The sequence below is a fragment of the Chiloscyllium punctatum genome, chromosome 22, assembly GCF_047496795.1.
Source record: "Chiloscyllium punctatum isolate Juve2018m chromosome 22, sChiPun1.3, whole genome shotgun sequence".
Taxonomy (NCBI): Eukaryota; Metazoa; Chordata; class Chondrichthyes; order Orectolobiformes; family Hemiscylliidae; genus Chiloscyllium; species Chiloscyllium punctatum.
In genome coordinates this window covers 78,096,088-78,109,470 of record NC_092760.1, presented here as the reverse complement: position 1 = coordinate 78,109,470, position 13,383 = coordinate 78,096,088, and the positions used below count along the sequence as shown (strand labels likewise).

Below are 13,383 nucleotides of genomic sequence, written 5' to 3'. Positions count from 1 at the left end.
CATGATTCTTACAGTCTCCTCCTCGCTGCCTACTTGTTTTCTCTTCTGGTTCTCAGTCCCCTGCCACATTAGTTTAAAATATCTCCAGCAGCAGTAGCAAAAACTCCCCCAAGGTCATTGGTTCCGGCCTGGTTCAGATGTAGACCGTCCATTTTGTAATAGTCCTATCTTCTCCAGAATCGGTACCAGTGTCCAACAAATCTGAACCCTTCCCTCCTACACCATCTCTCAAGCCACATGTTCATCCTGCCTATTTTTTCATTTCTACACTGGCTAGCACGTGGCACTGGTAGTAATTCCGAGATCACTACCTTTGAGGTCCTCCTCTTTAACTTCTCTCCTAGCTCCCTGAATTCTGCTTTCAGGACCTCAGCTCGTTTTTTACTTATATCGTTGGTGCCTATATACACCAAGACAACTGGCTGTTCACCCTCCCCTTTTAGAATGCTCTGCAGCCGAGCGGGGACATCCCTGACCCGAGCACCTGGGAGGCAACATACATCCGGGAGTCCTGTTTTCAGTCACAGAACTGCTTATCTACGCCCCTCACAATAGAATCCCCTATGACTATGGCCCTACGAGTCATTTTCACACCCATCTGAACAGCAGTGCCCGCCACGATGCCATGATCTTGACAACTGCTGCCCTCTCCTGGTGAGCCATCTCCCCCAACAGTATCCAAAACAGTATACCTGTTTTGGACAGAGATGACCACAGGGGACGCCTGCACTGCCTTCCTACTCTTTTTCTGTCTTTTGGTCACCCATTCACTGTCTCCCTCAGCAATTCTAACCTGCGGTGTGACCAGTTCACGAAATGTGCTATCCACAACCTCCTCAGCATCGCGGATGCTCCACAGTGAGTCCATCCACAGCTCCAGAGCCGTCATGCAGTCAAACAACAGCTGCAGCTGGGCACACCTCTTGCAAGTGTAAGAGTCAGGGATGTCAGACACATTCCTAAGCTCCCACATCAAGCAAGAGGTACATGCTTTGAAGTCCCCTGCCCAAATATAAATTAAGCCCTTACCTTCCCGGCAGCCCTTGCTTCACCTCACCTCCTCTCCTCGCCGCTCTGTCAAAATGGAGGCCTGACTCCCGAGGTAAGTCCCTTTTTAAGTGGGAAAACTTACCCTTCGCGGCAGCCCTCGCTTCACCTCACCTTCTCTCCTTGCCGCTCTGTCAAAACAGAGTTGTGGAATGTGGAATTGTTCACTTGAAAGTGGAGAAGATTGGGAGAGATGGGACCGGCATATTGAAGTTCATAAAAGATTTATGAATGAAGATTTGGGCCTCAGTCATTTAGAGGTCCAGCACGGGCATATTGGGTTGCATGGTCACCTTATCATTCTTTGGTGCCCTGTATAACCATGAAAGGCAGTTGTGTGTAGAACTGCTCATTCAGAACTGTAAGTTAAAGAACTCTGTGAAATTCTGTGAATAAAATAACTCAATATTAGCTTGAAGATTGGAACCCAGTTTCTGTTCCACCATCGATTCAGTGACCATGGCTTGAAACAACAGGGATAAGAAGTGTGCCATCCTGCTCTATTCTATCAATACTCTAAACTTTAAGTATGTTTTATATATCAAATCTCCTCCAGTTATCAGTGCACCTCAGACTCTCATTTTAGGTTCCTTCTGAAATATTGCACACTGAACACCAACACCACCCTGCTTCCTCAGTGCTTAATAAGACTGAGTAACATAGTAAGGTCATTGACCTAAAATATTAACTCTGTTTTTCTCTCCACATTTGCAGCCTCATCTACAGAGCATTCTCAGAACTTTACTGATTTAATTTCAAATGCATGTAAGTTCGGGTTTGTGTTGACCTCGAGAAAAGCTTCAATGACTACATCCAGTCTCCTATTCCAGGCTTGATGGTTTAAATCTTCAGTGACTACATTCAGTCTCCTATTCTCGGCTCAATGGTCTAAATGCTCTAAACTTGCTCTTACTCCTTATATTTTTGTCTTTTTGATACTCTCCCATTTCCATTGGCCCACTGACTCAGGCATCCTGCCCGTCTCCCTTAATCCACTCCACATTTATAGCACAGTCCTCAATCCATATCTCTTTTCAATTCCTCTCCAAACCCCTCCATATTTTTCTCTAACTCCTTACCTGTAAAAGCCCTCTCCAGTAACACTCAGTGTCTACTCTCATTTCTCTCTGTCATGACCAAAGTTTTCTACTCAACGGTAGCTCTTTAAAGTTCTAATGTGTTATGAACAAGAAACATCTGTATGAATGAAACAACGAACAGCTGGAGATCTGAAACAAAAACTGGCGAAACTCTGTAGGGAAGAAAGGATGAAAATATCTGCTTGAAAATGGATGAAAACAGACTAAACACCCATATAAAATTCATTAGGTATCAATCACAGGGAGGGCCTTCAAACCTTCGGTCAAATTTCTGGATCCAGTGGTTGGAATATCTGGATGAAGCTTTGCTCTCATGAGTTATAAATGCCGTCATAAACCTTGATTTGTCTGGTATTTATTCTTCTGTATTTTATGTAATGGAACATTTAAAGCAGTAATTCATAAGAAAATAACACAATTGCTCAGTCAGTAGAAACTGCTGGAATTACTGAGCATTGTGTATAAATTGTCCTGAAAGCAAGGTATAATGAGCAGCATTAAAGACACAACTACAGAGATTTAGAAGCTGTGACACTATGAGCTAATTGAAATAACTCTACAGAGGCCAGTATCCCATCATCAAGTCACCTTTATTTACAGAATCCTTAACGCTGATCCAGCCTCCCTCAAAGCCAGCTCTCGGAGTGAACAGGCTGTCTGACATGTCTTTTTTTTAATCCTTTTTTATTTTATTAAACAGTACAGTTTACAAACAATTAACATTAACAGCTGTATACAGAGAAACAGCAATTTACAAGAGAGAGAAGTTGCAAAGCCAAACCCAAACCCCACCGTTCAACCAGTTTTCAGGGAAATGAGGACAATCCTTAAATCCCACTTTCATTCATCACAAACAAAGCAGTGACAAATACGTACAAGACAGCCTAATAAGATACGAAACAGTGCATAGAATACAGATTCCCCCCCCCCCCCCTCCCCTCCAGCAAGCCACCTATCCCTCCCACCTTCCAGCCACTCTAAGGCAGTCCGTCCCTTCCAGCTCTTGGTCCACCCATGGCCCTTCCGGCTACATGTTTGTTTATATCTGTTAGCCAGGGCTCCCTGATTGGACCAAATTAACAGCTCCAATCAGGGAACCCATACTCTATGAGTTGTACCTTGCTGATGTGATTGTACTAATCAGTGCTATTTGTGAGTCTCAGTGTTAAGACAATGTTTGAACTTTCCTATGGTCATTTAAGATTTTTAATGTCACATTATTTGAAACCAGTTACCACAGTGTATCTGAACTCCCGTTAAAAATCACACAACACCAGGTTATAGTGCAACAGTTTTAATTGGAAGCACTAGATTTCGGAGCGCTGCTCCTTCATCAGGTGGTTGTGGAGGACACAATTGTAAGACACAGAATTTATAGCAAATGTTTACAGTGTGATGTAACTGAAATTATACATAGAAAAATACATTGATTGTTTGTTGAGTCTTTCATCTGTTCAAATACCATGATAGTTTCACTTCTTTCATGTGTAAATCACAAAACGTTTTTTTAAAAGTTGCATTCTCAGGTTAACTGTAACAATTGGTGTTAGCTAGACAATATGTTGAAGGTGTTAGCCCCCGTGTGTTCCCTGTCTGTGCCATAATGTTTAGACTGATTCTAATCTTAAAAGTGAGATAACGGAGTCTTACATGAATTCATGCAGTTTTTGAGCAAAGATGGCATATTTCCTTCCCTAAAGGATGTTGGTGCACTAGATGGGTTTATAACAAGAATTGACAATGGTTACATAGTCATCATCCACCATAATGAAATGCCAACCCATGGTTTTCTTTCATTTCAGTCCTGATGAGCACAAGATGAAAAGTTTGACTTCATGTCTCCTTTTAGTGATGTTATAGTTCAGCCCTTTAGTGCACGTCATTGTATTTTGTTGCAGGTGGCCGAAGTAGTGTAGTAAATATAGGAGATGCTCTCAGTTAATTTGTTAATTAAAAATCTAACTAAAAAATTCAGATTATGGTTCTCATCCAAACTAAAGTGGAATAATTTACTTAGATTTGCTGTGTTAGAGTTTTTATTGCAAATACTTCCTTAGTACATATTTATATTTAAAGGCAAGATGCAGAAGTTGGAAATATTGGCTCATTGTGCTGATGTAGGACCTGTGGATTTCTTGTATCTTTTAATTACAAGTTTGTGCTTACCACCAGATGTCTGAGAGTTTATTGCGTAGTTTGATACGGAATTTCAATACTGTAGTTAAGAAGTAAAACCCTCATGGAACAGCGTAATTTAATGTCTCAGGAATTTTGACTGAAGATTAAAGAACCTATCATTTGTAATTTTTATGCTTTTGAACAACTTTGAAGACTGCTTTCTTCCAGATGCAAAAAATTAATGATTTTGAAACAGAAATTTTACTGCTGTCCGTTCAGGATTAATGGCCTTCAGCAGACATCCTGTTCTCTTCAGTGCAGTCTTCCAAAGGATTTGCTTATTCTTTCTTTGGCTTACTGGATTATTTTAATTTTCACCACACCAGTGACAGAAAGACTGAAGTATAAGCGAACTTGGATGAGCAAAAGGAAGATCTATTTATCACTCCAAACCTGCCATCCTTACCCAGTCTCATATGTGACTATACTCCCACACCAGCACTTCCTACGAAGTAACCTAACAAGTTACCCTGTTCTTCAACAAGTTGCACGAATTACAACACACCTATCAACCTGATAATAAAAACCAAACATTATTGTAAACCACTAGCTTCCAGAGACAATGGGCTGGATTTTCACAGAAATACTAAAGCTCCACAGATCTGTACAAAAAAACCAAAAGAACTGTGGATGTTAGAAATCTGAAACTGATTCAGAAATTGCTGGAAAATCTCTGCAGGTCTGGCAGTATCTGTGCCAACAAATCAGAGTTAACATTTCAGGTCCAGTGACCCATCTTCAAAACTGACGGTAGTGTTTACACAGAAGATAAGGTGAGAGGAGGGAGGAGAAAGAGCCCAAAGACAGAGAGAAAACAAGTTGGACAAAGAAGTGGTTAAAAGTCAGTCTGAGGGACTGAACAGCTGCTGAAGTCTGCCCATGGTAGATATTGGGTTAGTGGCTCTGGATTTGGTTTGATGGTATAAAGGGCCAGAGGGCTTGAATGAAGAAGGAGGCTATAGGGCCTAAAATCTTCTAAAACACCTGGGATAAAAACCAAGAGAGCTGAGGCAGAACTTCTAATCATAATGCTATATCAGTCCCTTGCTTTCCTGGTCATCTGCCTTGGGCTGCCAGGGTTGGTGGGCTCCCCTCATGGAACGTTTTACTCGGGTCGTTTTGTCAAAGTAGAAAGTTTCCTGTCTCGAGCTACTTGAATGATAACCTCCTTCCCAACTTGTTTTTTCTTAGACATCACAGGAGAATGGGTGTTTTTTTTATACACTGTCTTTGTGATGCAGGCATCGCTGACAAAGCTACTATTTATTGCTCTCCCACTGAATGCCACTGAGAGGTCAGTAGTGATTCACATTTTTGAACCACTGTAGTGTCCTGTGGGTACATCCACAACACTGTTAAGAACGAAGATCCAGAGATTGGACCCAATCACAGTGAAGGAATGAGAGTATAGCACTAAGCCAGGATGGTGTGCGCCATAGAGGGGAACATGAAGATGGTGCTGTTCCCATGGGACAACTGTCCTTGTTCTTCTAGATGGTAGAATTTGTAATTTTGGAAAGTGATACCTAAGGAGCTTTGGTGAATGGCAAGGGTGCATCGTGTAGATAGTACACGTTGTTACAATGCATTGGGACAGAGGGAGTGTATGCTGAACATGGTGGATGGAGTGCTGATCAAGTGGACTGCTTCGTAACGGATAGTGTCAAGGTTCTCAGACTTGCACTCATCCAGGCAATTCGAGGAGTTAGGAGCTGAATTTGGGGAGTTAGGAGCTGAATTAATTGCTCCAGAGGTTCCAACCTCTGATCTGTTCTTACAAAAAAACAGAGAACAAAGAACAGTACAGGTTAGGAACAGGCCCTTCCCCCTACCAAACCTGTGGCCTTTCTAAATTAAAAACCTCTTTGCTCTATGAGGTCCATATCCCACTATTCCTTGCTAATTCTTGTTGTGTTAATATGCCTCTTAAACATTACTATTGTATCTGCTTCTACTTACAGCCACAGTATTAAAAAACCTGGATCTAATTAAGTTTCAGGTCAATGTGAATCCCCAGTATTTAGTGATGGTATTGCCATTGAATATCAAGAGATTATCAATTTGCTTTTGCTGGAGATGGCCATTGCCTGGCAACTGAATGGCATGACTAATATCTGCTACTTATCAGTCCAAGTGTGAATGTTGTACAAAGTTTTACTGCATTTGGATACAGACTGCTTCAATATTTGAGGATTTGCGAACTGTACTGAGCATTGCGATCAGATATTTACAGACTCATGATTCTGGAAGTCTCAGCCTCCAACATAACATCCACCATCGTTGCAGGGATTGGGCTAGGGAGCAAGGGCAAGTCATACTTTACTCATCTGTGATTCACAGATATTGCTGCATTTCTATAGAAGCAATTTTGATTGCTGGACTTCCAAAACATGATTCATGGAGTTTCAACATTTGAGGATTAAGTTATTCGGAGAGGTAAAGTACTTCTCATGGAGAATAAGATACCTTTGGGATAGGTATGGGATTCCTTTTTGAAATCTGAACTGGTGTTTGGAAGATGTCAGGCACTCCTATCGGATTGTTCAGCATGGACATGAGTGTGCATAGAAATGGATACGCTCAGTGGAATAGTTAAGCTGTCAAGTCATTTAAATCATCACGTGTTTTTCTTCAGAATACTCCAGAGTACAGTTAAAAAAATATCTGTGCTTGCTATTTCACTGTTAGTTAACATAAGGATTTGTGCTGCTTGATTACTTCCAAAACTTATTGTTATCACAGTTTGATTGACAGCTCCAAGTAGTTGGAAACAATTCAGCTGCCTTTGATTTGGGCAGTTAACCCAAATATTTATGAGGACATAAGGGTTTAAGAACTTGAAGTCATCTAAAAGTAATATATTAGAGTGTTTCTTCTAAAATAATGCTGAAATCTGCAATAGATATTTTAATATCACTTTATTCATCTGACCTGAGTTAGCCCATGGGTGATTTAACATGAAGGGTGGATGGGTCAGCATGAGTTAGCACTCTTTGGCATGGGACAATTAAGGGCTTACGATCAATATGGGGTCACGTGTGTAAGTTGGCATAGGACTATAAAGCACATTTGACACGGAGAGAGGGACATAAGTCGCGGGAGGTGAGTCCTGGACCAGAGGCCATCATAGGCAGGTGACTCTCAGACCAAAGACCGGCACGGGGAGGCAAGGCCCTTTGTTGACTGGAGGTGAGGCCTCAAGTTTTGAAGCCCATTGTGGTCTGGAGGCCATAGACTGGGATGGAAGGACTGTAAATTGAGTACTTTAAAAAAAATTTCCCTTTTTATTCATATGCTGGGTTTTAATTTTTTCTCTACTTTAAACCAAATTTTTAAGCATCTGTACCGAGGTATCTTGTACCTAAAATGGCACTGTAAATGGCGACAGTACAAACATTTCATTGCACTCATTTGAGTGCAACTGACAATGAAGCTAACTCAGTTCAATTCATGGAGTGCCTGAGAGACCATGGGACTTGGTGAGATGGTGTGGGGTGGCATGAATGGGGTGAATGAATTTGTGAGGGGTTACGGTTGCTTTTTTATTTCATTGTCTTTATTTTAAACAAGACAAAGTCCCAGAGATGAGCTGTTCAAACAGCCTGCCTCAGCATCCAACAATCTCTGTATCTGCTCCGGGCTCTACCTGAGTCCTGTTAGTGCCCACCGGAATGAAAATCTGAATATTCCAGGCACTTTATTGCAAGTTTGGTTTTGAAGGCAGGAACTTTCCCAAATCCACACAACCAACTCAGGAGTGAAAATTAGGCCTGTGCCTTCTTTAGCCAAGTGGCCATGTCTGGCTTTCTTCAGGAGGAAAGATCACTGATGATTCTTTTGAGATGGCTGGCCAAGGATATTCTTTGCCAAAGTGCAGTTTTGCATGACTGAGAAAAATAAACTGTTCTGCAAACCAAAATGGAAGTTGTAGAAAAGCTCAGCAGGTCTAACAGTACCTGTGAAGCGAAATCAAAGTTAACGTTTCGGGTCCGATCACCCTTCTTCAGAATCTATTGATTTATGATCAATGAAATGCTTAAAACATTGAAGTTAACTCCTGGCTAAATTAATGGTAAGTAACTAATATTCTATCAATTTAGTCAATGCCAATCATAACACTTGTTGTAGACCCATGCAATTGTGTTCATGTTATAAACTACCATCTATTCTAGATTTATCCTGCAATGACTGTTTATAATTAGAAATTATTTTATTTCAGACCTGTTGACAGTGAACGAATACCATTCTTTGCTGCAGCTTATTTGTCACGATTTTCCAATGGATCATGTCCTCAAAGCAGCAAGGCAAGTAGTTTTTCTTCTTATTTAACAAATCCCAGCTATGTTGTCTTCTCCAAATCGAGGAGATTCTCTGAATTTACAGTCCAGCATTGATCAAATTGTGCAAAGAGAGAGTAGACATTTTTATTTCTTGTAATAGTATTTTGCTGCTGATGATCATGCAAGAATCAGTTTGTTAAACTGATGCAACTGTTCTTGCTTTGTTTCTGCAAACTTGCTTCAATTTGTTCTTGTGGAATTGGAGCTGTATATTAAAGACTATCTTGCCAGCCACTGAAAGCTGTTTTGTACATGTAATCTGTTGTGAAATAATCCAACTTCATGTTTAATTCACAAGCAGAAAGAGACAGAGGAGAACAAGTTTGTGATTATCAATTTACACAGCCAGACATTGTTTCATTACTGCAGCACTGCACATTACAATGTTAGTACATGCTTGAGATTTTCTAATGCTGTAGTATGGGACTTTCATTTCCATGTGAATGTTTTCATGAAGACATGTGTTAAATACTGTACACATGAATAATTTTATTGAACATGGACTATTTGATCATTAGAATGATTTTTGATCTGGGGGTAAGCTAGAAAATGATTGTAATGCAGTGACAGTCTATCCTTAAAACAGTGGAGCATTGCCCGTTGCCCAGATGATGAATTCAGGATATTGCCTAAGGCAACATTCAATCAAAGACCACAGAAGAAAATAAATGAGAAGTTACCTGCTTTGGGGCATCTCAGTGAAGATAATTGGAGGTCTGGGAACAAATTAGGGAAAACCTTCTGAAATAACACTCCCAGTGTGTTCCTTACCAATTGGCAATGGAATATTTGAAAATTGGAGCATATGCTGCATACTATCTTTCAGCTATTTGCATGACTATAAGAGAAAATGTCATGAAGTACACTCAAACATCCAGAATTTAATTGGGTGAAATTTCGGCTAATCTAGCACTGTGGCTCAGACAACCAGTCTGACTATTTGGAGATTTTGGAGGAATCAGAAGCTGTGGTGGTGAGGCAGGGCTATGGAGGTTTTCAGAATTGGTGTGAAAACGAAGGTAACTTTTTTTCTAATGATGTTGTTGAAGAACAACATGTAAATGATGAATAGAAAGGGATCAATGATCAATCCTAGGAGATTGATCAGGAGACACCAGAAATGGTGGTGTGGACCCTGGATGAGAAGCCTGAGTCTCCTGCTATAGCTGGACAGAAATTAGTGAAATCAGATTTGGGAAATCCTTCATCGCTGGATCGCAGAGAAGAATCTTTATTTTGACCTATTTTTTTTTTCTTCTGATAATGATTGCTACTTTTGATCTGTTCCCAATAAAGCTAAATTCTTCAAACATCTCTGCATAATGCTGCACCCTGCATTGGAGAATACACTTTAATGACATGCCTTTGACAACAGTCATAATTCATAACCAACAGCCGTTATCATGCTGTCTTTGAAGCTAAAGCAAATAAACTAAAGCAGGTACAAAAAGATTTAAACATTGCTGGATAGCAACCTTTTCTAACAGACCACAGGCGGTCATATCCCAGAATTTGGCACTGGATATATAAAGTGCTAACTACAAACCATATCATTATGATTTTACAGTTGCATTTAAGAGCTGTATTCCTACCAGCATAATGTTTAATGGCAAAATTAAATAACATATTAAGATGAATTATTCTATTCAGTCATAAAATTCAGATTTAAATCAATTAGATAAGCATATTTTTTAGATTCATAGTCTGGAATGAGTGAGTTTTAAATACTGCTGCAAAAAATGACAGACCATCGAGCTCTTTGTCTCGTACTCATCAGGACAGAAGCAAGGGCACATTTCAAAGAGAACAGCAATTTATACTGGATAGGAAATGGGTGCTGATTAATTGGCATGTGTACGGATTGGTTGAGGTGCTACCATGGAGAATATCTTGACCAATTAGAGTTGACTTGTCTTTTCCTGAATTTAATCAAAAGCTGGCAGGTGAATGTTCCCTGGTTCATTTTACATGGTTATCTTATTTCCCACTGCTTTGTTATCCTATTTTTTTTGCCAAGGTTTATGGAATATTGCTTTGCTGAAAAATAGTTCAGCAGTCCCACAGCATAAACATCACAACATCGAAACAAGTATCCAATCTGGTAATTTATTGCAAGCTTTTAAAAAAATCAACTTTTGTAAATGTGTGACACAGGAGAGGATATAAACTCTAGGTTGAAGAATCATCTAACATTTTTGATGTTCACTGTAAATAATGAGGTTTTGGGATGCATTGAGGGCAGGAGTGAGGCTTTCCAGAATTAGTTGACAAATTGGAAGAAAGCGCACTGAAATTGCTGGGGTTTTTTTATTCAGTGAGCTGAGTAGTATTTTAGTTACGGGTTGGCATAACACTTAGCATGATAAAATCTCACTAATGTGTTCCCAGTTCCAGTATTTAACAGACAGATCTGAAGATAGAGTTCTGTGGAGTTGGGGTAAGAAACTCCAGAAGTGAACATATGATAATGGATTCCAGAGAGCCAATAGTTTGTGCTGCACTTCAGTTACACCTCGTGCTGGGGGTTAGTGAGCAGTCAGAGAGAAAAACTGGTCTTGCAATTGGAAGAACAACCTTGCTGTTTTCTTAAAAATCCATTCACAGGATTTGAACATTTATTGGCCATCCCTAATTGCTGTTTGAGGTGGTGGTGGTGTACCACTGAATTCTCTGGGGTCTAGGTACTCTTACAGCACTGTTAGAAAGGGAGTTGCAGGACTTTAACTCAGTGACAGGGAATGGACAGCAACATGGTTCCAATTCAGGATGGTGTGTAATTTGGAGGGGAACTTGCAGGTGCTGGTGACACCGTGCATCTGTTGCTCTTGTCCATTTAGGTAGTACAGATAATGAAAGATGCAGTTGAAGGAGCCTTGATGAGTTACTTTAAAGTATATTCTAGATGCTGCAAACTGCTGCCACTGTGTGGGAGGGAGTGAATATTGAAGGTGATGAACGGGACCCCAACCAAGCAACGACTTTTTGTGGTTGGTATCAATCCTCTTGAGTGTTTTTGGAGCTGCACTCATCCAGGCAAGTGGAGAGTAGTCCATCACAGTCCTGACTTTTACTTGTAAATGGTGAACAGGCACTGGGGAATTTGTTCTTGTCAAAGTTCCTAGCCACTGCTGTTGTTCACATGAAGGTCCACTGGCAAGAGATATTTATTGCCTATCCCTAGTTGCCCCTTGAGAAGGTGGTAGTGAGTTGCCTTCTTGAACTGCTGCAGCTCATCTGTTGTAGGTTAACCCACAATGCCCTTAGGGATGGAATTCCAGGTTGCACACATAGAAGAGAAAGGTAAAGGAATGGGAAAGCATTAATGTATGCACATGGATGTCTGAAGAAATGTGCAGTTTTTGTTGTTCAGTTAAAGCACAAACATTTTATTCTTTTGCACCACTTTGCTAAGTGATGGCCATTGATATCACATGTTCACTGAATGGCCCATTAGCCAGTAGACTACTTCTAAAACCATGGGTTGTTATCTTATGACTTTACCTTTTGTGAGGTACCTTGTCAAACACCTTCTGGAAGTCCAAATACAACACATCTACTGGTTCCCATCTATCCGCTCTGATTGAGACTTCCTGAAGAAACCTGAATAAATTAGTCACAATTTCCCTTTCAGGAAGTTATGCTGGCTCTGCTAGATTAGATTATAATTTTCCAAATGTGCTGCTTTACTTCCTTAATAATATATTCCAATAATAGATGTTAGGCTAATTGGTCTATAGGTACCTGCATTTTCTTCTCTACCCTTTTGAATAGAGGTGTCACATTGTCAGTTTTCCAATCCTCTGGTGCTTCTCCAGAGTCCAAGGAATTTTGCAAAATTCCAACTAATGCATCCACTATCCCTGTAGCTATTTCTTTTAGGATCCTAGGATGCAAGCCATCAGGGCCAGGGAACTTATCTGCCTTTAGCCCCATTCGTTTGCCTAATATTACTTTTCTAGGGATGGTAATGACACTTAATTCCTCCCACATATTCTTTAGTATTATTGGAATGTTCAAAGTATCTTCCAAAGACTGATGCAAAATATCTTTTTTAACTCCTTGTTCCCATAATTATCTTCCCAGAATCAGTCCGGTGCCTGTTACCATTGACCTCACTCTTCCTTTCATATTTTTATTTAAAAGGTTCTTGTTGTAGTACTTTTTATATTTTCTTCATGAGTTTGTCCCAGTAGTTTATTTTCTGTCTCGTTATTACCTTTCTCATTGGTGAGTTGCAGGAAGCATGGGAAATCCATGGATGTACCATTTTGATTTCCCTGTGAGTTGTAACATCACTCAGGTTTGAAACACTCCAATTAAAAGTGGAATTTGATGGTTTGGAACAGGTTTGCTGATGGGCTTGGCATTTTGGTTGATTTTAGTGTCCCCCATGACCCACCCCCTCTCAAACCCGTGCACTCCTGGTTAAAATTCCTTGCCCAAGCCCACCCCAATAAATTTAATCAGCCCATCCACAAGCTCCAGTAAGAAGTACCTGGATTTTTTTTAAGCAATCTATTCCAAATAATTTATTGGTATTTTCTCTTCAAAGTGAAGCTTATTTCTTAAGGAAGGTGATTTAATAAGCTGAGATAGATTAATTGTGGCATGCTGAAACACAAGCAGTTATTATAATTTTGTTCAGTAGCACCTGGGCTACCAGGATCTGAAGAATTCTGTTCACAAATTGACACTGAACTCAGTGAACTGTCACTGCA

The 13,383-nt window shown here is 40.2% G+C and overlaps 1 protein-coding gene across 2 annotated transcripts in view; it reads left to right on the top strand.

Annotated features, from left to right (window-relative positions):
* The window catches only part of cstpp1 (centriolar satellite-associated tubulin polyglutamylase complex regulator 1), a 327,290-nt gene that overhangs the window by 200,809 nt on the left and 113,098 nt on the right, over window positions 1-13,383 (top strand). For both annotated transcript variants that reach the window (XM_072592675.1, XM_072592676.1), the window contains one exon: window positions 8,545-8,629. In XM_072592675.1, the coding sequence (XP_072448776.1) occupies window positions 8,545-8,629 (85 nt within the window). The remainder of the gene's footprint in view (window positions 1-8,544; window positions 8,630-13,383) is intronic.